General features: G+C 39.7%; 1 protein-coding gene across 1 annotated transcript in view; it reads left to right on the forward strand.

Moving 5' to 3' along the window:
• Positions 1 to 20,975, forward strand: part of LOC133866610 (probable serine/threonine protein kinase IREH1) — a 34,936-nt gene extending 13,961 nt beyond the window's left edge. The window contains exons 8-18 of the mRNA XM_062303187.1: positions 83 to 223; positions 363 to 455; positions 3,597 to 3,801; positions 4,203 to 4,288; positions 9,488 to 9,576; positions 19,242 to 19,293; positions 19,391 to 19,447; positions 19,550 to 19,723; positions 19,839 to 19,916; positions 20,420 to 20,590; positions 20,687 to 20,975. Coding sequence (XP_062159171.1) covers positions 83 to 223; positions 363 to 455; positions 3,597 to 3,801; positions 4,203 to 4,288; positions 9,488 to 9,576; positions 19,242 to 19,293; positions 19,391 to 19,447; positions 19,550 to 19,723; positions 19,839 to 19,916; positions 20,420 to 20,503 — 1,059 coding nt within the window. The 3' untranslated portion in view covers positions 20,504 to 20,590; positions 20,687 to 20,975. The remainder of the gene's footprint in view (positions 1 to 82; positions 224 to 362; positions 456 to 3,596; positions 3,802 to 4,202; positions 4,289 to 9,487; positions 9,577 to 19,241; positions 19,294 to 19,390; positions 19,448 to 19,549; positions 19,724 to 19,838; positions 19,917 to 20,419; positions 20,591 to 20,686) is intronic.
• Positions 20,976 to 24,045: the final 3,070 nt, after the last annotated feature.

Genomic DNA, 24,045 nt, shown 5'->3' on the forward strand with positions numbered 1-24,045 from the left:
GTGAGCAAGTCTAGCTCGCATAGAATTTTTTTCTTTGCTTGAAAATTTTAAAGTTATTATAACATGAACGGTTCATTATCAGGTTCGCTTCTTTTATTCTTTTACGTGTCGTGATAACTTGTACCTCGTGATGGAGTATCTGAATGGAGGAGATTTGTATTCGTTATTGAGAAATTTGGGCTGCTTAGATGAGGATGTTGCTCGTGTATATATAGCAGAAGTTGTAAGTATATTTTTGTCTTTGAAATGTTTTTATTTCTTATACTTATGAAAGAAAATGACTATTGCTTCTGTTATAGTGTGATTCTAATATCTGTGGAGCTTTTTTGTTTTGTTTTGTTTTTTTTTGGGTTGGGGGGCAGGTGCTTGCTTTGGAATATTTACATTCTCTGCGCGTGGTTCATCGTGATTTGAAGCCTGATAATCTGTTGATTGCACATGATGGTCATATTAAGGTGACAATATCTTTTATTTTCTTTGTTCTCCTATTTGACGCAGATTGTTGAGGTTGCACATTCTTAACGTTTCTAGCTTACCGATCTCATAGATTGGATGGTATAACCAGACCCATGACGAATTTATTGGTTCCCTTTAGAATTAGTAATGGGTCAATATTGGTGAACAGAATAGATGCAAAAGATTTGCCAATTACTATTTTTGATTGGTTATGGTTGACTCAGGTGAATTTGATTATTGTACTTTACTATTTAATATTGACTTGGCACTGAACGAGGTGTTTAGATTCAATTTACTCATACCCAGTCAAACAATTGTTTTTAAAAAGTCTGATACTGACAATGTGCATCTAGATGGTATCTTGTGCTTGTCGTTAAAATCCCCAGTATTAGATGGAATGCTGTCAGTATTATTTTATCTTTATTTCTTTCTGTCTGTTTTGCTTCAGCTTATTGTGAAAAATTGAAAGTTGATTTGACTTAGATGGTATCGTTTTTTTTTTTCCTCATTTTAATATAAACACCTGCCTTACATTTTGCTTCTATTGGTTATTTTATTGGAGTTTGCAGTACGCTGCCTGCTTGGCCATGTTGCCCAAACAATACAAAAATTATATGAAAATATTTCATTTTTCGTTTCTTTTCTTTTTTGGAGAGAGGCGAGAGGTTGTTAATTTACTTGTATCTTGAAACAACAATTTGAGGGTTGTAAAAATATGGGAAGGAACAGCAAGGAAAATGAAAGAACATTAGAATGTCATATGAAGCATGAATTTTAATTGTTGTGCACTTGAGCTTCCTTTTATTGCTCTTGTTTCTGGGGTGTAACCCGATACGCTCGGTTTGGAATTGGACTACTTATGACTTCTGACCCCAGAGGGGTCGAAAGTGAAAAATTCAGGCTGAGCCAACCACTGGGTCGGCTCACGTGTCAAGGTCGGTTGGGTAGAAAAATAAAATCTTACACTTACTCAAAAAGTAATGGAAAAAAGTAAAGAAAGAAACAGGTGTTATTCAATAAGAGTCCAAACAAACCCAGCAAAATATATATATATATATATATATATATATATATATATATATATATATAAGGAAAAAAGAAGAAGAAGAAAGAAACGCAACTGAAACAAGAAAATGAAAAAACTCAGGAACACAGGTCAACAAAAACAAAATCGGCAGATCTGTCACAAGATTGGCAGATCTTGGTCACCTGAAAGACAGTGAGAGAAAGTGACAAGTGAGGCTGTGACAGTGAGGGAAACGGTGAGAAAGTAACTAATTGAGGCCATGAAAGGAAAGTAAGAGCAGTGAGAAACAGTGAGAATGGTGAGATAAGGGCAGTGCTAGGGAAGCGCGGCCATGACTATGAGAGAAAGCCAAAAGTTTTTTCATTGTGAGGCGAAACATGTTTTTTTTTCTTGGTATGAAAAAAAGCCGAAATGGCCAAAGTGAGGGGTGCTGATGGCGCTAGGGTTACTGGGTTAGGTTAAGAATAAGGGTAAAAGATTTATATAATATTAAAGGGGGTTGGGTTGGGTTCTTTTGGTTTTTCGACCCCCTAAAACTGACTTCTGACCCGACCCTAGGTCAGAAGTTAAATTTTCACCCAACTTCGACCTGACCCTGGTGGAAAATTGGTCGGGTTGGGTAGGCAGTTTTTTCGAACATTCCTACTTGTTTCAAGTATAGCTAAGCATTTTCCTGGTCTTTCCTAAGTTGCCTTATTCACCAAGGCAAGACATTAATATAGCTGTGAAACCCTTGCTAATTGATCTTTAGTTGTGCAATTTGGTTTTTTGGAGGACTGTCAGCTGGTAAATTATTATCAAGCGTTCTGCAAAATGCTTTTGCCATATCTCATTGCTTCTGCAGTATGTTGCCTTTTCCTGTAATATATATATAGCAATCCATATTGATGAATATAGGTTGCGCCCCTCTGCGCTTTATTGATGAATTTGAAATTACTTATAAAAAAAAAAAAATATAGCAATCCATTATATAATTTCTTTTACTTACTAGCTCTTGTGAGAAAATGATCCCACAATGAAAGTCGAAGCATATATTTTATTCGATACACACTCGTTTTTTTTTTAGGATCCGCTGTAATAATGAGAAAGATTTTTGCATATACACAAATCGATTGATAATGGGCTTGTTTGACAAACCATTCTCAACTTTCCCTCTTTTTCTTTTTATTTCTCTCAAAAAAATCAAATAAAAAACATTCTAATTTTTTTACACTTTTTATATCACATCCATCATATTTTATTACTATTCAAATAAAAAAACTCACTATAAAACAAAACTTTTTCACTTTTCTATAAAACATTCTCAAATTTTATATCACATCAATCACTTCTTATTATACAACATACAAATATTCCACAACACAATTACTTACCAAACATGCCCAATATCAAAATCCCTACATGTTTAAAAAAAAAAAGGGTATGTATCAAATAAAATGTATGCTTCGAATAGATTGCTATATATATATTTGATGTATGTATATATAGACAGATATATGCATGCCTATGTATATTCATAAAAGTTTAAGAGGTCAATACTCAGAATTAGCCCGGTGAAGTATGGTCCTAGGAGGGTTGATTAGTGTATGGTCCATTTCTAGAGTTCTTGCATAAAGAGGCAATTCTCAAGACTCAAACTTATGCTCTTGCACTTGACAGCCTGAGATCTGTATAAATTTTAACAGATAACGGAAAATATTAGTATTAAGAAAGAGAAACAGGGAGAGGACTATGGGGGAAATTATATCTTTGTTCTTTGAAACATTGTATCTTTGGACGGCGGCGTATGTGTCTCCTCTGTCGACTAGTTTTAGTGACTTTCTTGTTCGTTTTGTTCTTTCTAGTTAGGTGGTTCCTTTTATATACTTCCTGTGTACTTAGGGGCGCCTTGCACTTTTAATGAGATTGGTTTATTACTTATCAAAAAAAGAAAGAGAAAGTTGTCCCTTTGCTTAGCTGGTTTGAAGCTCATTTTTTTAAATCATATATTAGGTTCACGCGACCTTGAGACTCACTGTTTATAACATTGTTTTTATGGTTTAGGTTTTTGTTTGCATTGGAAATTATCATTCTCCATAAACTTATAAAGAGTTCCTTTGTTCCACCTGTGCAGTTGACAGACTTTGGACTTTCTAAGGTTGGTCTAATCAACAGCACTGATGACTTGTCTGGTCCAGCGGTCAGTGGGGCATCCCTACTTGGGGAAGATGAACCGCAATTATCTGTATCCGAGCATCAGCGAGAAAGGCGGAAAAAACGTTCTGCTGTGGGTACACCAGATTATTTGGCACCAGAGATACTTTTGGGAACTGGACATGGTTTGTATAGCATTGTCTTGGTTTAAGGTGCTATGGTTATCTTATTTTTCTTGATATTCAACTTCAGGTTTACCTTTGGTAATGTTGAAATAAATAAAGCTCGAGCAAGGTGGAATAGTAGTAGTTATAACCGTCAAGGTTTTCAAACTTTGAATAGACTTCCAATGAAGTGGATTGGATCTGTTAACTCTAAAACTAAGCGGCACTCAACCTTCACACACCCCCCCCCCCCCCCCCCCCCCCCCCTCTCTAATGCACGTGCATGCAAAATTTTATTCTCTTCCTGATGGCTTGTGTTTTTTTTCTTGGATTGAGCAGTTATTAAAGGCTTGCCCCCAAAAAGGAGCAAGTATTAAAGTGGTAAGATTAATATAGTCTACCATTGAACCTTTTTCCTGCAGGTGCAACTGCTGATTGGTGGTCTGTGGGTATCATATTATTTGAGTTGATAGTTGGCATTCCACCCTTCAACGCTGAACATCCTCAGGTTAATATCTTGCTTATTCTACTCACCACTGGTGCTAGAAGTAACATTTACTATGCCTTAGTGATTATGTTTAAAAACAGTTGTCTGTACAATGAGTAAATTGGGTGATATTATTGTCAAAATAATGTCTAGTATATGCAGGCAAGCCTTTGTGATTAAACTTGTTTATGACATTAAGTTACAGGTGTGAGACATAAGAAATAATTTAATTTATTTTTTTTAAACGTGTCACTTGGTGTAATGAAAATACGTTAAATCTCATGCAAGTTATTATTGCATGAGGCATTAGGCTGCTTACTAGAGAATGTGGCCTCGCACAGGTTGGCTCATTCAGATCACTTAGAAGTTTTTTTTAAGAAGTAATTCAATCTTATTAGAAAAGCACAGAGTGGTAGAATGATAGAAATGAATTAAAAAAAACAAGTCCCCCAATCTGACTAAGTAACAAACGCTCTCTCCTCTCCCCAGTGGTGGCGCGTCCCGCTAGTCTTCAGCCTCAAATATCTCCCTTCCTCCTTTCTTTCTCTCTGACTTGTATAGGAGTGCTAAGTAAAGAGTGGTTCTGCACTCCATAGAGTTTGTTGGATTTGATCAGCTTGCGTCTCTTGGTCTTCAGTCATGTGAGCACTGCATGGCTACTGCGAACCCCCTCGGGGGTTGTCCTGTGCGGTTGGGTATGGAAAACCGATTCTTTGTGGAGGCGAAATCTTTCACCTTCTCTGTGGTGAAAGGGTCTGTTGAGTTGAGGTTGGTGGAAAAGAGGAATGGGTTCTCGGGGTGGGTTCTGCTGGGCGAGCGTTGCGTAGCTTGGTTGCTGTTGATGGTGCAAGAGGTGCTGCGAGATCGTGGTTCCAAGTTGTTCGTGAAATCTTTCAGGGGGGGTTCGAAGGTGACCATCGTTTGGTTAGGTGGTAATAGCTCCGGCCGGTTCTTGGAGGTGGCGGTTTACGATGTGGGTGGCCGAAGAGGAATGGTAGTGTTCCCTGAAGGCCGTGACGGGCGGGGGTGGGGTCGTGTTTCTGGGGAGTTGAGCAAAGTGTTGGTTTTTTTTTTGTTCCACGATGGTGTCGTCATCCTCTAGTGGCGCTCTGGCGGGGAAGATATTGGGTAAGGTTGCTGGCGTTTTGGTCGTTTGCTGTGGCGGTACGCTCGTTGGCTCCTGTCATAGTTGACGGGCCTCAGGTTCAGTTGGTGCCTGTGGTCTGGTGTGAGATGGAGAAGCTTATTTCGATGGGTTGGGAGCAGGAGATGATCCGGACTGCTACGCAATGGAGTGTTTTTCTTCTGATCCTCTGGGTAAAGACCCTCTTGTTGGTGGCTCCAAGATTCGAGGTTCCTGTGGGTGCAGTCTGGCGTGTTCCATGCAGAGGGCTGCAGTGGGTGAAGGTGACGCTTCAGAGGGTTTCGTGTCCAGAAGAGGCAGTTTGGCATGCTCAAAGAAGTGTGATGGTGACGCCTCAGAGGAGTTTGGGGTTCTCAAGAAGCTCCTTGGTCTTTTTGATGCGTGGCTTGGTTGGGCTTGTGAGCATATGCTTTTTTTGGGCTTGCACTCCTCTGTTGGGCTGAAGTGGAGAATGGGCAGATTTTGGCTGGGTCGGTTGCTTAAGAGTGGTTATGGGTTGGGCAGGAGGCGTTTTAGGGATAGGTCCAGTAGAGTGAGCTGTAGGTCTGAGAAGTCTTCCATGTCAGGTTTTGATCAAGTACGGGGCTCCAACGCTTTTTTTTTGTGGGTTTGAGAGCGAGTTCGGGTTCGACCTTGGGCCTCGCGGCTTCGGCGGGCCCCGTTGCTTCTCCAGCACCATTTGCTTCAAGCTGCTCGCCAGGAGAGTGCTCGGTGTTTGCTGTGCATTCTCCTTCTTCTTTGAAGGTCTCATCTCCGGAGGCTTTTGTGGAGGTGATTGCTGCTGCTCCGGAGCAATCAGCCGTGGGTTGGATCCTGATGCTTTCTGCAGTTGAGCTGTCTTCGGCGTCCTTGGCTCTTTCTCTGGCTCTAGATGGGTTTGGTCTAGCCCCCGACGTTTGCTTATCAGAAGCGGCAGCCCTTGGTGAAAGGCTGCATTTTTCTCTCCCTGTGATGTCGGAGTCTGGAGCGCCTATTTACCCGTCGGAATCCAAGTCTGTGCTTAAATACTCCCAGAAGAATAAGGTTGGCAAATTGGATAAGCTTCTGCTTAAGGAGGCTCTTGAGACTTTCGGTGTTCCCAAGGCTTCTTCCTTGCCGTCATTTGGGGTTGCTACCAAGCCCTTATTAGTACCAACAAAGGACGGGTTAGTGTCTATGCCTACTCAAGACGAGGGTTGTCGGCCTTTTCTTCGGCGTGGTTTTCTTCTCCCAAGGGGCACGACCCCTTCTCCTTCAAAAGTGGGCGAGTCTCCCGGAGCAGCCTTTGTTGATGATTCTTCGCGGGGAGGTGGTCTTGAAAAGCTTGGTGGTCCTCCCAAGGTAGCAATTGATCTTAGCCTCTGTTTTCAAACTTTGGGGATCTCACACGAGGGGAATGAGAAGGCCTTTTTAGACTTCATGGCTCTAATTGATGCGGAGCATCGTGTAGAGGCTCTAGTCTCTACTCCTAAGTTTAAAGGGTGCTGTGAAGTGAAGAACCTAGAGTGCACAATTAATTATGATGCCAGGGGCTTTGGTTCTAGCCGGGGCAAGGCAAGAGGGCCTCTGATGTGATGTTTTAGTCTCTGGGTTTTGTGGGTTGGTTTTGTAGGGGTCTTTGCGTTTCCTCCTGTTTTTGGGTTTTTCAGGTGTTTTTCCTCCCTCCCCTCGCTCTCCTGTTTTGGTTTCCTCTTTGTATACTTCATGTATGCTTAGGGACGCCTTTTACGCTTTTTATAAAATTCTCTACTTATCAAAAAAAAAAAAAAAAAGCACAGAGTGGCGCAATCTTAGTACACAAGAAGAATACAAGAGAAACCCCTTATTTTTTTTGATAAGTAATAAACTGGTCTTATTAAAAGCGTTAGGTGCCCTTAAGTACACCGGAAGTATACAAGAGAAAGAATTTAGCTAGAAAGCGAAAAAGAAACAGCCCAAAAAAATAAAGAAAGAAACCCACCAAGCAAACCCACAGGGACCTAGGCCCTAAAGCACAAAACCCACAAAGAGCATTCAAAGCAACAAAAGAAAAGCCAAAACAAACCCACAAGGACCTACCCTAAAACCCAAAACCCACAAGGAGCACTCAACCCATAAGTAACCTGAAACCCCTTATTAGGGAGAAAAAGAAGAACAAAAGTCCAAAAACTCAGAAAAACTAAAAAATGCAGACTCTTGTTGTTGTCCATGTGTAAAGGGATTTGAACATAAATATTTTTTTGCTCTATCGCCGAAGTCTCTATATCTTCAAAGCTCTTTGCATTCCGCTCTCTCTAAATTCGCTACATTAAACACAAAGAGCCAATTTCAAAACTTCTAAAAAGTTACGGCTTCCCACCTAACATTTCCAACTCACCAACAACTCTCTCACCCTTCTAGGCATACTCAATTTTTTCACATACAACACCATTCCATCACTATGACGTTCATCTTCCTCAGGTTATCCAAAGTCAAGATTTTTCCTAATGCCACCATTCGCACAAAGAATGTCACTGCCGAAAGAGCCTTTAACTCTCCAAATACTCTTCCAAGGAAGAGAGGAACTAGTAGGAATGGATAACACTTGATAATAGGACCTCACTTCAAACTTTCTCCTTTTGGGAAGGTTCCAATATATTTTGTCCTCACCTCCTTACCTTTATTAAGAGAGAATACAATAGCTCAAAGAAAAAAGAGACCAAATCCACCTCCCAATCATACACTGGTCTGGTAAAAAAATAGATTTCATTGAAAATTTTCATTTCGGAACTTCAAATGAATCGCCACTCACACGTCCTTATTATGTGCAATACTTTTTTGATAAGTAATAAAAGTTTTATTAAAAAAGCGTCAGGGGCCTCTAAGTACACAGGAACTACCAAAGCAACTTACAACAAGAAAGAAAACCCAACAACCCTCAAAACCCCAAGCCCTCAAACCCAAAACCAATGGAAGACCCCAACCCTATGATAAAATCCATTGAGCCTTACTCTTTCACAAAAGGCACCTTAAAGGAAGAGGTTTGTTCAAGGCTTATAAAGCCCACAAGCTAGGTATACCTTGACAATGTGAAACTCCTAACACGCCCCCTTACATGTGGCACTATTGTCTAAACATGTTTACAACAGGAGGGAAGGCCCAACATTGTCCAAGGCCCTTAAGTTCTGATATCATGATAAAGTTCATTGAGCCTTACTCTGTTACAAAATGCACCTTAAGAGAAAAGGTTTGCTCAAGACTTATAAAGCCCATAACCCAGGTATACCTTGGCAATGTGGGACTCTTAACACTCTACACCATGTGCGCCTTGCCTTTCTTACGCTGAGAGAACGCGCTAGAATCAACGTAGTTAATGGAGCTTACCAGATTCAAAACTTCCTTCCTACCTTTGGTCTTTGGGCGCTGCCTTAACTCCTCGATGGAGGTCCTCTTCAATGGCTTCCAAAAACGCCAATGGCGGATCCATATCCTCGTCACTATTCAACTCCCAATCCAAGGCCAAATTGGGAGGTAAAACACCTAAAGAGTAAAGAGAGTCGCCATTCTCCCTATCTCATTCCTTGTCGCCTTGTGCCCACGCAACCACCTCCCAGATAAACCAAAATCTACTGGCCACTCTTGAGATTGGGTCAAACCATTCACCTTGAAAACCTCTCTCTTAATGGCGGTAGGGAAACTTCCTTAAAAACCAAAGTCAACGCAGACACGACCGACACTTTTCTAAACAAGTCTGGATAAGAAATCTTCAGGGGCTGTTTCCCACTCCACAAATCATGTCAAAACTTGACCTTGGACCCATCTCCCACCTCATATCTAATAAATCATGCACTTAGAAGTTATGGCGTGATAAGATGGTTTTTATTTGCAAGACTGTTTTCCTCAAAAGTAGATGATAAATAATACTTCATCATAGGATTGGGTATATTAATGTTGATTTTTTGTATGTTTCTTGAAGACTCTTGAGACAAACTAACCTTCTAAAAGCATTAAACTAATTTTTACGTATATGTTCCTTAAGTTGAGTGTTGTTGATTGAGTTCTTACTTATGCCCCTTTTTTTTTTTCTTTTTTTTTTCTTTGTTCTTTTTTTTTTTTTTTCTTTTTTTGGCTGCTTCTAGACAATATTCGATAATATTCTCAATCGTAAAGTACCTTGGCCTCGGTTACCAGAAGAAATGAGCCCTGAAGCACAAGATCTAATTGATCGGTAAGAGCAGCATCTGATTGTTATTATATTTTTCTTCAAGGATCTAATATACATTGAAGTGAGTATTACATGATATAAATACTTGGTCTAAATAATGTTTTATCATCTACATAACATGGACCATTATATCTATTAATTGCTATTTGTGATCGACTTTAATTCACGTGAGACTCAATCAGACTCTTGTTCAGAAGTTCTTGTTCTTTGTCATATTATTATTTTAACTGCGCTTTGGTTTTCTTGACTAATGGGATATGATGTAGAGTTGATTAACAGCTTGAAGGCAAAAAAATTAGAGATGATTGCTTAAAGCATCTATAATGAGCTGAGTTGAGAGCGCCCCTTCTAAGAGAGGGATGTTTGATGTAAGATCTTTCTATAACGTCCTTGTACCTCATTAGAGTGCCTCTTTTCCTTGAAAGGGTATTTAGCAGTATAATGTTCCATTGAGAGTGGCGTTTTTGTCTTGGACAGCCGCCCTAGGGAAAATCCTAACCATGGATAACCTAAGGAAACAAAGTGTTATTGTAGTTGATTGGTGTTGTACGTGTCAAAGGAATGGGGACACTGTGGATCATCTTCTGCTCCATTGCGATATCGCTAGTGCTTTGTTTAGTGCTATCTTTAGTCGTCTTGGGTTATGCTTAGAAGAGTAGTAAACCTTTTTGCTTGTTGGAGAGGGTTGAGAGGAAGTCCTCAGTGTGTAGCTGTGTGGAAGTTGCTTCCAGCCCATTTTTTGTGTCTTTGGAGGGAAAGAGATGATAGATGTTTTAAAGATCGCAAGAGGATAGTGGCGGAACTAAAGTCTTTCTTCGTCAAAACTCTTTATCTCTGGACAGCTGCCTTAGATTTTAATTTTCTTAGTTTTCATAATTTTCTCAACCTGTTTTCTTTTTCTAGCCAAGTGTTTCTCTTGTATACTCCATGTGTAATTGGGTTGCACCTTTTGTGCTTTTAATGATGTTTCGTTTACTTCTAAAAAAAAAATTAGCTGAGTTGAAAGTTTGAACATTTTTCCTTGCCCACTTCCCTAGAATAATGGCATCATATTTTGTGATATGGAGACATGGTGTTTCATGGAGGCTAAAACATTTGTGTTCTCGGTGGTGGAAGGAGCCTCGGTAGTGAGGCTGGAAGAAAGGAGGGGCTTCTCCGGGTTGGTGTTTTTGGGAGCCCAATGTACCGCTTGGTTGGTATCGATGGTGGAGGAATTATTGTGGTTTCCTGGTGATAAGGAGTTTGTCAAGTCTTCCAGAGAGGGGTCAAAGGTCATCATCGTTAGGAGAGGTGGTAACTTTGTCGGCAGGTTCTTAGAGGTGGCAGTCTACACAGTGGTTGGTTGGAGCGGGCTCATTCTGATTCCTGAGGGCTGTGAAGGGCGGGGCTAGGGCTGTTTTGTTGTTGCGTTGGGTAAGGTGTATGCGTTTCTCGAAGCTTCGGCTGGGTCTGGGAGAGTTCCTCCGTCGCCAATGATGAAGAAGCCTGGGAAGATAGTTGGGCTAAGGTTGTTTCAGGGTTCTGCTCTTACCAGAGGGACTGGGTCTATCGGTGAAGATGGAGCGCCGTCTTATGTGGAGGTGTTGAGATTAGCAACCAGACTCTCAGCAGCAGAGAAGACGACAATGCGGTTAAGGGATCCGTTGGGTAAGGACCTCAATGATGTCGAGTATCTGCTGGGTTTGTCTTAGTCTGACGCCAAGACTGGTTCTGCCGCTCGAGGCAAGCTAGCTTTCCATTTTGGTGATGAAATCGCAGGGGGGCAGGTTGATAGTAAAGGGGAAGAGGCATGCTCTTCTTTGGGCATGGAAGGGACAACTCGTGAAGTTAAAATTTGAGGTGGATCGAGCTTTGTTAAGTATTCTAGAAGGGTTAGAAAAGTGTGGGCCTGCCTTTAAGCCCAATGGTGTAGACGTAAGGTGAGGAAAAGATGGGCTCCGAAGAGACATACTAAGCTTGTTTGCAATCCTAAAAATGATATGCAGTTTGAGGATGTCTTAGGGTCTGGGCCAAGCTTGGGTGTGGGGCCCCGAGTTTTCCCTTTAGGCGTTGACAGTATTGTCGTAGGAAGCGGTTTCGGTCCCAGTGACGGGGTCTGGTGGTGTACGGTATGATGGGCCGACTTCGGCAAGGCCAGAGGGTGCCGATGGCTCAAGAGGTTGTGCTCGTCTCAGCAATTGCGAATCTTGACATTCGGCAGGTTGGGTCTTCTTCGACAAAAACTGATAGTGTCGATGGTCCTTTCTTGCTCCTGCCAATTGGTCAGCTCGGAGCCCAAATCCTGCTAGAGGGAATTCTCGTCTCTATGTTCGCCTGTGATGGTGTTCAGCAGGTTGGGTTCCCGCTGGTTCTATTGCTCAGTCCTTTCCGGCAGTGGGCTCCTCTTTAGGTGTATTGCGGGTCACGGGCTCTGTTGATCAGTCCTTTCTAGCAGTGGGATCCTCTTTGGAGGTGTCTTCTTCAACCTCTGTGGTGCCAGTTAGTGGCTCTACGTGTGAGTTGGAGGAATCCTCTTCAACCTCTATGGTGCCAGATAGTGGGGAAAAGCTGGGTTTGCCAGGAAAGGTAGGTTTTGTTGTTGCTCCTTGTTTTGGCTTCACCTCAAGAGGAGGATCATTTTTTTTTTGAAGTGGAAGGTTGTGCTGGTATTTTGGGCATTGGGGATGAGGTTGACAGGGATGAGTGCCTTGAGGATGAGAGTAATAGGGTTGGAGAAGGTGATCTTCTTTCTCCTTTGGGTTCTTATTCTCCATGTTCGGTGGGTGAACCGGGACACTCTAATTGGGTTGTGCAGTGCGATTTATCCCATTGTGGGGATCTTGTGTGAGGGTCATAAGGATCAACTTTTGGCCCTCTTGACGTTTCTTAAAGAGGAATGCCAGCTCAAGGCGATGGCTGCCTTCTCCAAATGTGGTTCAAAAGTTAGAAGGGAGCTCAAGAATTTGGAGTGTTCAATTAACTACAATTATACAGGTGAGTGGTCTATCCGTGGTAAAGGAAAGGTGAGGGCACATCCGATGTTTTTATGAAGCCTAGAATTGTTTCTTGGGATGTAAGAGGGTTGAACGAGGGGTATAAATACTTGAAAGTTAGGAATTTACTCTGGAATTGGAAGGTGGACGTTGTTTGCCTTAAAGAAACCAAGCTTGATTCTATGTCGTGTAGTATTGTGCATAGATTATGGGGTTGTAGTCATGTGGATTGGTCCTGTTTGGATTCCAGTGGGGCTTCAAGAGGCATCTTTTTTTTGTGGGATAAAAGGGTGGTGGAGGAGGTGGATGAGTGTGGGGGGTCTACTCCTTGCTTGTTTCCTTTAGGAACGTTGCTGATCATTCCACTTGGGCCTTTGCAGGTGTTTATGGCCCTAATTCGGATAAGGATAGAAGGCTTTTATGGGATGAGCTGGCTGGCTTGCACAGTTGGTGGAACTTGCTCTGGTGTTTTGTGGGGATTTTAATGTCACTTGCTTTCCTAGTGAAAGGTTGGGTGCGGCTCGTTCTCGTTCTGCCATGATGGAGTTTCCAAATTTTACTTCTGATCAGGGCTTGATGGACCTTCTCCTTGGTGGTGGTGCTTTTACTTGGTCGATTTCTCGCGATCCCCCTGTGTGGTCCAAGATTTATTGATTCCTTATCTCCCCGAAGTGGGAGGAGTTGTTTCTGTGTATGTACTACTTGTCTCTCTTCCCTATTCCGGCGAGTGTTGCTAATCGTATTGAGAATATCCAACGGGATTTCTTGTGGGGTGGGTTAGGTGAAGAGTTCAAATATCACCTGGTGAGTTGGTCTAAGGTTTGCTCTCCAATCTCTGAGGGAGGGTTGGGTATCAGGAATTTGATGATGTTTAACCGTGCCCTCTTAGGTAAATGGTTGCGGCGCTATGGGCTTGAGAGAGAGGCTTTGTGGAGAGTAGCAATGGGCTCTAAATATGGTAGTATATGGGGAGGGTGATGCTCTCTTGAGCCTGCAAGAGCCTTTAGGGTGGGATTGTGGAAGAATATCAGGAAATTGTGGGATAAACTTTCTAGCTTTACTAATTTTGAGGTGGAGGATGGGTCTAAGATTTGCTTCTGGCATGACCAGTGGTGTGGGGAAACGACTTTAAATGTAGCTTTTCCGGTTTTATATGGTTTTGCACGTGAGGACGCCTTTATTGCGGATAATTTAGAGTTTTTGGGAGATTGCAACCAGTGGAATGTGAGCTTCACTAGAGCAGCAAATGATTGGGAGTAGGGGTGTTCACGGGGTGGGGCGGGGCTAGGCGGATTTCTGCCCTTTTTGCCCCCGCCCCACACCCTTGCGGGTTGACACTTCTCAACCTGTGAACAGTGTGTTACAGAGTGGAACCGTGAGGGGCGGGTACATGGGGGGCGGGGTGGTGCGGGGCGGAGAGTGCGGGTTGTGCAGATTCACAAACAAATCACCAAATTTCTTGTTTCCTCGATTTTCTTAGGAAACAAACAAATCATAAAAAAATTATAGCAACAGAGAAACATCAACCTATGGACGAGGACGCAATCCCTGAGCCACAACCGAATGTCTTGAATCAGCCATGCTCGTCGCGCTCTATATCCGATTTACGAGGCCTATCAAGCTCTTGCACTCCATGGTCATCATTATGCAAACCCTAGAAGAACCAGAAGAAGAAGTGGAGGAGCGAGAAAGACAGAGATGGTCTAAGATGGAAGAAGAAGATGAGGAAAATGAAAGAGGCTACGCAGCGTTTTTACTTTTCAGTTTTCAAGTTTTTTTTTTTATGGAAATTAGGGTTAAACGCATCGTATGAAAACAGGCTGCAGAAGTCAGAACGCACGACACACCGTATGAAAGTGATTTGTCAAACTTCAAACCAAATGCAAAACGCACCGTTTGGAGTTAGTAGCGACTTATAGCTACAAGTCACTTTGAAACAAACTTCAATCCTCATCTGCCAGGTGGTTTCTAGAGTCTTCTAGCCTCGCACCTTTTACAATTTTACCCTTAAGGCCTTCAATAATCGATGAAAACGATTTTCCTTTTCCCTGAAATTCATGCTTCGTCTCTTCTTTCTCTTTCTGTCTTCTTTTCGCAAATCAAATTATCTCAGCCGCCGTCTCAACAGCCAACATCTCAGCTGCCGTCTTCCTCTTGTCCTGCTTCAAGAATCCAATGCGTGAGTACTGAGTAGTAACGAAGATGAAGAAAGGATGACTCATTTCATTTGAAGTGAGGCGTGAGTCATATGACTCGTGAGGGACAGCCAAAGTCGCCGGACAGGGGGGTTAGGGTTTTTTTATTTTTAGGTGTTTTAGGTTTATGCAGGGCGGGGCTGGGCGGAGCGGGGATCCGGTGTTGAAAAAATCCTAAACTCGTGCCCTGCACGGTTTGACAAAAATCCAAACTGTGCCCGCAAATATCAACGTGAAAACCGGTAGGGGCGGGGTGGGGTGGTGTGGTTTTGCACGGTTTTGCCCACCCCTAATTGGGAGGTTGATGCCTTTGCCTCTTTTTTTCAGGTATTGCATTCTAGTAAAGTGAGAAGAGGATGTGTAGATAAGCTGTGGTGGAATACTTCCAAAATAGGTTTATTCAAGGTAAAATCCTTATACAGCTCTTTAGCTTCTTCGGAAGGTAGCGGCTTCCCCTGTAAGAGTGTTTGGCGGACTCAGGCTCCTTCGAGGGCTGCCTTTTTTGGTTAGTCGGTGGCTCTAGGCAAGATCCTCACTTTGGATAATATTAGGAGGCAGCGTGTCATCGTGATGGACGGATGTTGCATGTGCAAGAGCAATGGAGAATCTGTGGACCACCCTTTTCTTCATTGTGATGTCGCTTCCGCTATTTGGAGTGTTCTTTTCATTCGCTTTGGGATGTCCTAGGTTATGCCTAGACGTGTCATTGAATTGTATGATTGTTGGCGGTCCTTTGGTAGGCAAAGGAGCGCTGCGGTGTGGAAAATGGTGCCTACGTGCTTCTTTTGGTGTTTATGGAAAGAAGGAAATGATAGGAATTTTGAGGATAGGGAGAGGTATATGGGGGATATTATTTCTATGAAACTTTGTATCTTTGGACGGCAACGTATGTGTCTCCTCTTTCGACTAGTTTTAGTGATTCTCTTTTTCGTTTTGCTCTTTCTAGTGAGGTTGTTCCTTTTATGTACTTTCTTTGTACTTAGGGGTGCCTTACACTTCTTTTGGTGTTTATGGAAGGAAGGAAATGATAGAAATTTTGAGGATAGGGAGAGGTTTATGGGGGATATTATTTCTATATTCTTTGAAACTTTGTATCTTTGGACGGCAGCGTATGTGTCTCCTCTGTCGACTAGTTTTGTAATTCTCTTTTTTGTTTTGCTCTTTCTAGTGAGGTTGTTCATTTTATATACTTTCTTTATACTTAGGGGTGCCTCACACTTTCAATGAGATTGGTATTATTACTTATAAAAAAATAAAATAAAATAATTGTGATATTTGATTTTTTTTCAAAGTTTGTGGTATTTGGTTTGGACATGTGATCTTGATTTATTTTTTCATATGACTACTCATTGCTTGGTATAGGCAAATTTATTAATTGCCTATTTTTCATGTCCATTTGAAATATGAAGTAAAACATGGGCTTACAAACTGGAATTAGGTAGCCCAAACTTGCTTTAAAATATTAAGTTCATATACTACATGATTCATGGACAGATGTGCTGGTTTTTATACTAATTTAACGTGTTCTTAAAGTGTTGGCAAGTCAGTTGGAGCAAGGTAGGAATTGGAATTAAAGTTGGATGGGATGGGAAATTTGAAGTGTGAGTAATACCTTTGTTGAGTTTTTTCAACAAGATTCTGAATAGGACTATCAATTTTTAACACGACCCGCGAGTCCGACACAAACACTGTTAAAGTATTGATTAAGTAATTAAATTTATCTCTTCCTATCAACTTAAGCTTTTAGGATAAGTGATGATTTAAAATGATATTAGAGCCAACAATCCCGAGTTCGAAGCCTGTCCCTTTCATTTACCCTCTCATTTCAATTAAATATTACACGTGTTGGACCTCATCTATTAAAAGGGAGTTTGAGCTCACACGTGAGGGGGAGTATTAAAGTATTGATTAAGTAATTAAGTTTACCTCTTCCTATCAGCTTAAGCTTTTAAGATAAGTGGTGATTTAACAAACACGACACAAAGTTATAGGGTTTGGGTTTAGGTTAATCAGGTTTGGGTCATAAATAGGTCAGCCCGTATCTTTTTTTTTTTAGACAAAATCCAACACGTTATCCCATGTTGTACCACACCACTCCTTTTCTGACTTATCAGCACCTTGAGCTCCACACTTGCTTTCACGTGTTTCCCCATCTTCCACCTTCTCGTCTCTTCCACATACTTCTATGCAACAATGCCAACAACCCTTATGAAAACTCATAAAATGCGAGAAAAGGAGCCTATTTTTGTACAACTTTTGGCAAGCGCTTCAATTTCACGTTTTGAAACTTGGGGTTGGCGTAAGATTGGAAATGGTCACTTGGTTTGGCTTCCGCATGAGAATTAAGAGGTTTTTGTGGAAGTTTCATGAATGATTCTAATATATGAGATATATTTAGCTATATTGTGATCATCAGATTGGATTACTGAATAGATGGCAAGCACAATGCCATCTCCGGATTCATCACCCTCGCCTCAATTGTCCACCGGCTTCTACCACAATGACACCTTCCACTAGTTCTCCACCACCCTCCAGCACTAGTCCACCCCCACAAACCTCTTCTCCTCCTCCATCCCCTTCTACAAGTTCCCATCTTCCCCATTGAAGGGTCATACAGGTTGTGTTGTCGTGTCAGGTTGACACGACTCGTTAACTAAACGGGTCAGACAGGTCTTGTTGTGTCACCCGTTATTTTTACAAGTTGTGTTCGGGTTTACTAGGCTGACCCATTTAGTTAACGGGTTGACCCTTGACGGGTTGACGGGTCAAGCTGGTCGATCCGAACATGATACACCAACCTGCCCCCTAGTTCTAACCTGGCATGCCCTTGTGACATGATATTCTGCACAGTTCGTTCGTCGATAAGATATTATTTTGGTAAATATGGCTTGAATTGAAGGATGTGGTGGGAAGAGAAAAAGATTAGGGTTAAATACCTTTTTTCCCCCCCATGGTTTAACGACTATATTTTTTGCCCCTTGTGCTTCATTTCGTATCACAGATAGTACGTCGTTTATGACTAAAGAAGGAGATGATACCTCTATCCAACGGAAGTCCACATCAATACTCTTAAGAAACTGACACTTGTCATATGCCCTATTAAAAATAAAGTTAAACAATTAAAAAACTAAAAATATTTATAAAAAAAATTGAAAAAAAGAAAAAAGAAAAGAACAAGAAAAAAGAGAGAGAAAGAAGTGGCTTGAGCCACCCCTTTGGACAAAATGGGGGTGGCAAGAGCCTTGGGGGTGGCTCGGCTTACCCTGTTTGGCTTGGGGATGGGTTCGGCCACCCCACAAGGCCAAAAAGGAAAGAAAATAAAAATAAAAAATCGTCTTAGGGTTTGGCCCCTGGGGTGGCCAAACGGGGTTTATTATACCAATGAGCGTTAGCTCAAATGGTACTTCCACCCTTTGTAGTAAGATGGAGGGTGAGGTCATGGGTTCAAGTCCCACCGGGTGCTTGTGTAACTTACCAATAAAAATTACTTATAAAAAATATAAGAAATAAGGTACAAAGTTTCTTTTGAGTTATAGAAGTTGTTTAAATAAAAATGTCACGTGTCAGAAAGGTCATGTTTCTTGAAAAAACCTGAAATACATCTAAAAACATTAAGTGAAACAATGTAGGTTAAGTTGATTTTGCAAAGCCTTGCTTTGTCAACCATGTGTATCCAGTGAATGTTTTTTTTTTTTTTAAATTCCCTTAAGCATCCATGAATGCAGTATGTGCTCATATGGCGAATTGGTATTATGAAAAGAAAGCTGTGAGTTGTAACTATCGGTTGTATGCAGAGAGTCCATTAATGCTGAACTGACAGTTTAATAGTTTGATAGTTAAACAGGAAAATATTTGCATAATCTATTTATTCAGTCCTTAGTAATGCATGATGGTCTAAAGTTTTTGGTGCATACTTGGATACTAGAATTTTATTTAGGAAAGTGGGATCAATTCAAAGTGACTGGTGCATATATTTTTGCCATTTTGTCATGTGATGTCTTGGGTATGTCATTGCTATGATGGTTGCTGGTATATGCTGCAATACAAAATGCTTTTACTGGAAGAGTTGAAATAGAATATTCATCATATGCGTGTTGTATCAGTTGCTGGTAGTACACATTTGTTAGTGTCATGTGGATGTGGATTAATTTACATGCAATATGATTGTGTCACAACCAAAACAGTTGTTAACTCTGACACAACATGAGATAGCTAAGATTTCAATACATTAAATTTATTGGCATTTTTATATGTTAAATGTTTAATACTCTTAACATTTTATTTTCTCAGTGCTGTTGACCCTGGTAAATGTGTATTATAATAAATTTTTGGCATATGAAAATATAAACTCCATTGTGAGCGCATATTTTGCTAGATTTAATTTGATTTTCTTCATGTAATGGTTATACTTCTGGACTCTACTTACGTAACCAAGATGGTTGCTAGCTCTGGTAATGTGTATTTATAGTAAGTTCACAGATGCGGTACATTCATTTTTCAGATTACTGACAGAAGATCCTCATCTGAGACTTGGGGCCAGAGGAGCATCAGAGGTACTTGGTTCTTAATCCCCTTTACCATTATTTTTGCTTACATGTTTCCATGATACCCTTAGATGTTGAACTAATAAAAGTGAAATTTATGATCCAGGTGAAGCAACATTTATTCTTTAAAAATATCAACTGGGACACACTTGCCAGGCAGAAGGTGCGAAGCGTGCGATTGCCTGATCCATAAAAAATTATAGTCATAGATGCAATATTTCTAACTATTTTAGATGGACTACTCGATTTGTTGTCTCTTTTACAGGCTGCATTTGTTCCCTCTTCAGAGAGTGCACTAGATACCAGTTACTTCACAAGTCGCATCTCATGGAATCATTCGGATGACCATGATTATCCAGTCAGTGAACCTGAGGATTCCAGTGATGCTGATAGCTTAAGTGGCAGCAGTAGTTGCTTAAGCCATCGGCAGGATGAAGTGGTATTGTATTCTAGAAACTCTTTGGACGTAAGAATTATGATAGAACTTCTCAGTTTGTCGTAGTTATATAATGCTCATTGGGTTGCTTTGCTCTTGGCAACATATTGATAAACAGGGAGATGAATGTGGGGGTCTAGCTGATTTTGAGTCTGGCTCATCAGTCAATTACTCCTTCAGTAATTTTTCATTCAAGGTAACTTTTATCTCTATGGCTTTATTTCTGATTTGTCCGTAGAAGTTGCTCAAACTGTTAATAGGCATTGTGGATACAAGTGATTCTTTTTCTTATCCACCTGTTTAAGAATGCAAATTGCCTTAATAGTTTAAAGCTTTTGGAATGGCTGCTTAGACACCTCTTTTGTGCGGCCCCAAGGTGGGGCGGATACCTGTTAAAAAATTTCCTTTCGGTAAGAGTTTCCCACTTTCCATGTTTAGAAAATTGGCCTTGATCAATGTGGTTCATGTGAAACTGGTTGTGTCTTGATGATTAACAGAGCAATGACTTGGTAGGATATTCAATATTATTTTGGATATTATTTTATTAACTTCTGAGAGAATGATGGTCCTGAGTTAACTAATGTTTTTTGCCCCCTGATGTCTCTTCATGCCTTAATCTAGTCTTTTATATTTTTACTTTCTCATAGAATATTGTCATGCAGCCTCTTATTTTAATTTTCTATTTCTTGTGGTTATCAGAATCTCTCTCAGCTGGCATCAATCAACTATGATCTGCTTACTAAGGGTTTGCATTACGATAACCCAACAAATCCCAACGGATGACCTATCTTCCCATCGAAAGCCGGGATTGGGTTTTGAAATTAGGTTGATTTAAGGGCCCAATCAGTGTTGTTGTATACCCCTGTACATGTATGTATGATTTCAAAACCTTAATGATTTTCATTTCATGTTTTGTATATATATATTATGCTGTGCAGCAACTTGATTGATGTGTTCTATTCGCAGAAATAGAAGAAAATGAGAGGCTGACTGGTTCGGGATGTGCTCTTTCCACATACTTAACATGCCTACTCTGTGGAATTTCAGTTTTAGCGTTGAGCTGTTTTGTTTCATTTTGAGAACCTTTACCCAATTTATATGCCTCAATGTTGGTTGCAGTCTCCTCTCATGGTGTACGATTGATTTTTTATTTTTATTTTTTATTTAATTTTTTTTTCCCCCCATAGTAATGAGACACCCTTATGTTATTTATGTACAGTTTAGCATGTAGTTTATGAACTTTAGTTTCTGAGCTCCTGTGAAGTCCTCCCATGTTTTTTTCTTTTGGAAGGATTTGGCGTCTGTAAAAAAACTACATGAGATCTCCTGTAGTTTCTTTTAACGGTCTAGATTTAACTTTACACTATCACTCAAAAATTTGGAATTAAATTTAGGCCATTGAAAAGACTACAAAAGATCTCTTCTGTAAGCTTTTTTAAGGCACCTAAGCCAAATCTTGTAAAGTGTTCAAAAAGAGTGGTGCTATGGTGGTGGCTTACTCAGTATTTTTATTTATTTACCAAATGATAGAACAATAAAAAATAATAATAATAATAATAATAACAAATCCTATATTCTTCCTGAATCCATGGTGGGCTGAAGTTTAGTCTTCTTTCTTGAATGAGACTTTAAATGCCACTTTGGCCCTTCTGCTTTGGTAACCAGTGATGCATTTGATGATCTAACCCTAAAAAGAAAGCTGGTCCAGGAGGAAGACAAAAACCTTGTGGGTTTGCTCATTTTTCTTTGCTTTTTCCCTGGGCCTTAGTTTGAGTCATTATACCTCGTGGCCTCTTCCATTGCACTAAAAGACGAGTAATGCTATAAGGAGGATGCATATCTTCTTTGATTTCTCTTTAAATTGATGTGTTTTTTAAAAATCATCATTATATCAAAATTCAATAGTGGTTTATCACAAATTTAATGATAATTTTAAAAATCGCGTCAAAATTGGAAGAACTCAGAGCGCAAGAGTACTTTTAGCATTACTCTCAAAACACAATTGCAACTGTAAAGAATGATGTGCATTAAAATCCAGCTTGGAAGCAAAAGAGAATAGAGTTGACTGGGAGAAATAAGTATATATTGATCCATCAATGCTGCTAGATATGTTTGCATTTGGTTTGTTAGAATTGAGGTCAGGGTTTTCCTAACTAATGACCCATTGAGCTTCCTTAAACTGTGGTTTTTAAGTTTGAATGGGAGAATATTGACGAAGTATCCGTTTGAGTTTGCGATTTTAAAACGTGAAATTTTTAAAACGCAGTTAAATATTTGGTGAAATCAAAATTTGGCCTTTTAAAATTATGCATTTTAAAAACACACTCGCTTGCTTGCAATTTGAAAACACGAACTGTTATGAATTTTTGAATCGCAACTTTTTAAAAAGAAAACTCCTGAACGATACATTTTTTTGCGATTTGGTTAAAATCACACTTTTTATTTGCAAAATCACAGTGCCAAACGCACTCAAAGTATATCACATGTACACCTCGTCCCCGGCTCATACCGTCCCTTTGACCCAATAAAGTAATTTTACGAAGGAAATGAGTTCAGAACAACTTAGAAAATTAAAAAATAATAATAATTTTTTTAAAAATAATAATAATAATCATGAAACCTGTAGTCCAATGAACCTTAGAAAGTATGAGGATTAAATTTTGGGATGAGATTGTAAAAATTGGGCAGGGCCAGTTTATAGACTTTAAACCCCATTTCCAGCCCATATCGCCCCTAATCAGTAATGGGGGTGGGTCATCCATTTGAACAACCCCCATCACTATCCTGAATGAAATGTGAAGGGGACTGAAAATAGAATTTCAAATTCAGATTTTTCTAATTAAATGAATATTCACATATTAAGAAGGCTCCAATCTAGCTATACATTTCTATGTTATACCTCATTCATGCAATTTAAACTTGATTAAAATCCACATTCCTTTCCAAATTCAAATGATTTTTTTTTCTTTTCTTTTTTGGGGTAAATATAAATTTACTCCCAACTAATCGCGTGATTCAATTTACTTTCTCAATTTCCAAATTCAACTTTTAATTCTTAAAGTTTTTCAAATTTTTTGTTTCTCCTGTCCAAAAGCATCTAAAACTATGCCACATCAGTTAAAAAAATAAAAATATTTTTGTGCTTTATTAAAAAATTAAAATCTAAAAAAAAAAAAAACTAATTCCACAGCGCAATTTTTTTTTTTTTTTTTAGATTTTCATTTTTTTAATAAAGTTGAAAAAAATATGTGAGGTGGCAAAAATGCTAATGTGGCATTAACCCCAGCATTTTTAGACAATTTTGGATGTAAGAAGTGAAATGAAAATTTCAAAAAACTTAAGGCATGTTTGGGTGATTTTTGTTTTTCAAATGCTGCTTTTTAAAATTCAAATTCTACTCAGATTTTATCTAACTTTTTCTAATTTTGTATCAGGTTTTTTAAATCATTCAAACATAATTTCAATTTTGTCGGTATTAGCAATTTTGAATATTTTTTTAAAAAATCGCACACCCAACAAGCCCTATAAAAAGTTAAAAATCAAATTTAGAAAACAGGGATTAAATTGAAATAGCGTGATTACCCGATGAGTATATTTATATTTACCCATTTTTTTTAATAGTAAAAGTTTCCAATGCTCCAAATGCAATGTTTATGCCCCCATATTATTAAGAAAGCCTGCTGTAGCTACTCCATCTCCATATGCTTCCAACTAAATAATTAAATTGCAATAATGCTTATTTTATTAGACAAGAATAGTACTTGCCATTTATAAATTACAACTACATACCCTATGCGGCCCCCCCATGTTGTCAGCAACAACTTTATCATCACAATTATAATATATGCAAAGAGGATTCAAAAAATAATTCTAGATCTCCATTAATTAATCTCCCCCCACATGGCCCTGCTTCCTACCTGCATAAGATCCTTTCTAATTTAAGGAGGAGATTCATTTTATTATTTAGATTTTGTTTTGTTCCATTTAATGGTGTACCCGGTGTGACGTTATTTACTCATGGTGCTACATCATTTAAAATTCTAAATTATGTAGTTAGAACAGTTTTTCTCGTGTCGAACACTGATAAATTTGCACCTATAAAAAAGAGAAGTAAGTAATAGAGCCTGGTAGGAATACCGGGGGGAGGATAATTCTAATGCTTTAAGTCAGCAAGGTGTTTAAAAGACAATTTGATTAACTTCAAATAAAGCGGAGTTTTGGAAAGAAACCAAAAGTCCCTTTTACCTAACTGTGGGTTACCTTTTATACTAACTTGCCTTCAACTGTTTTCTACCAGTTCCTACATGATCCTTCTTTCTAGGATG

Source organism: Alnus glutinosa, chromosome 4 (assembly GCF_958979055.1).
Source record: "Alnus glutinosa chromosome 4, dhAlnGlut1.1, whole genome shotgun sequence".
Taxonomy (NCBI): Eukaryota; Viridiplantae; Streptophyta; class Magnoliopsida; order Fagales; family Betulaceae; genus Alnus; species Alnus glutinosa.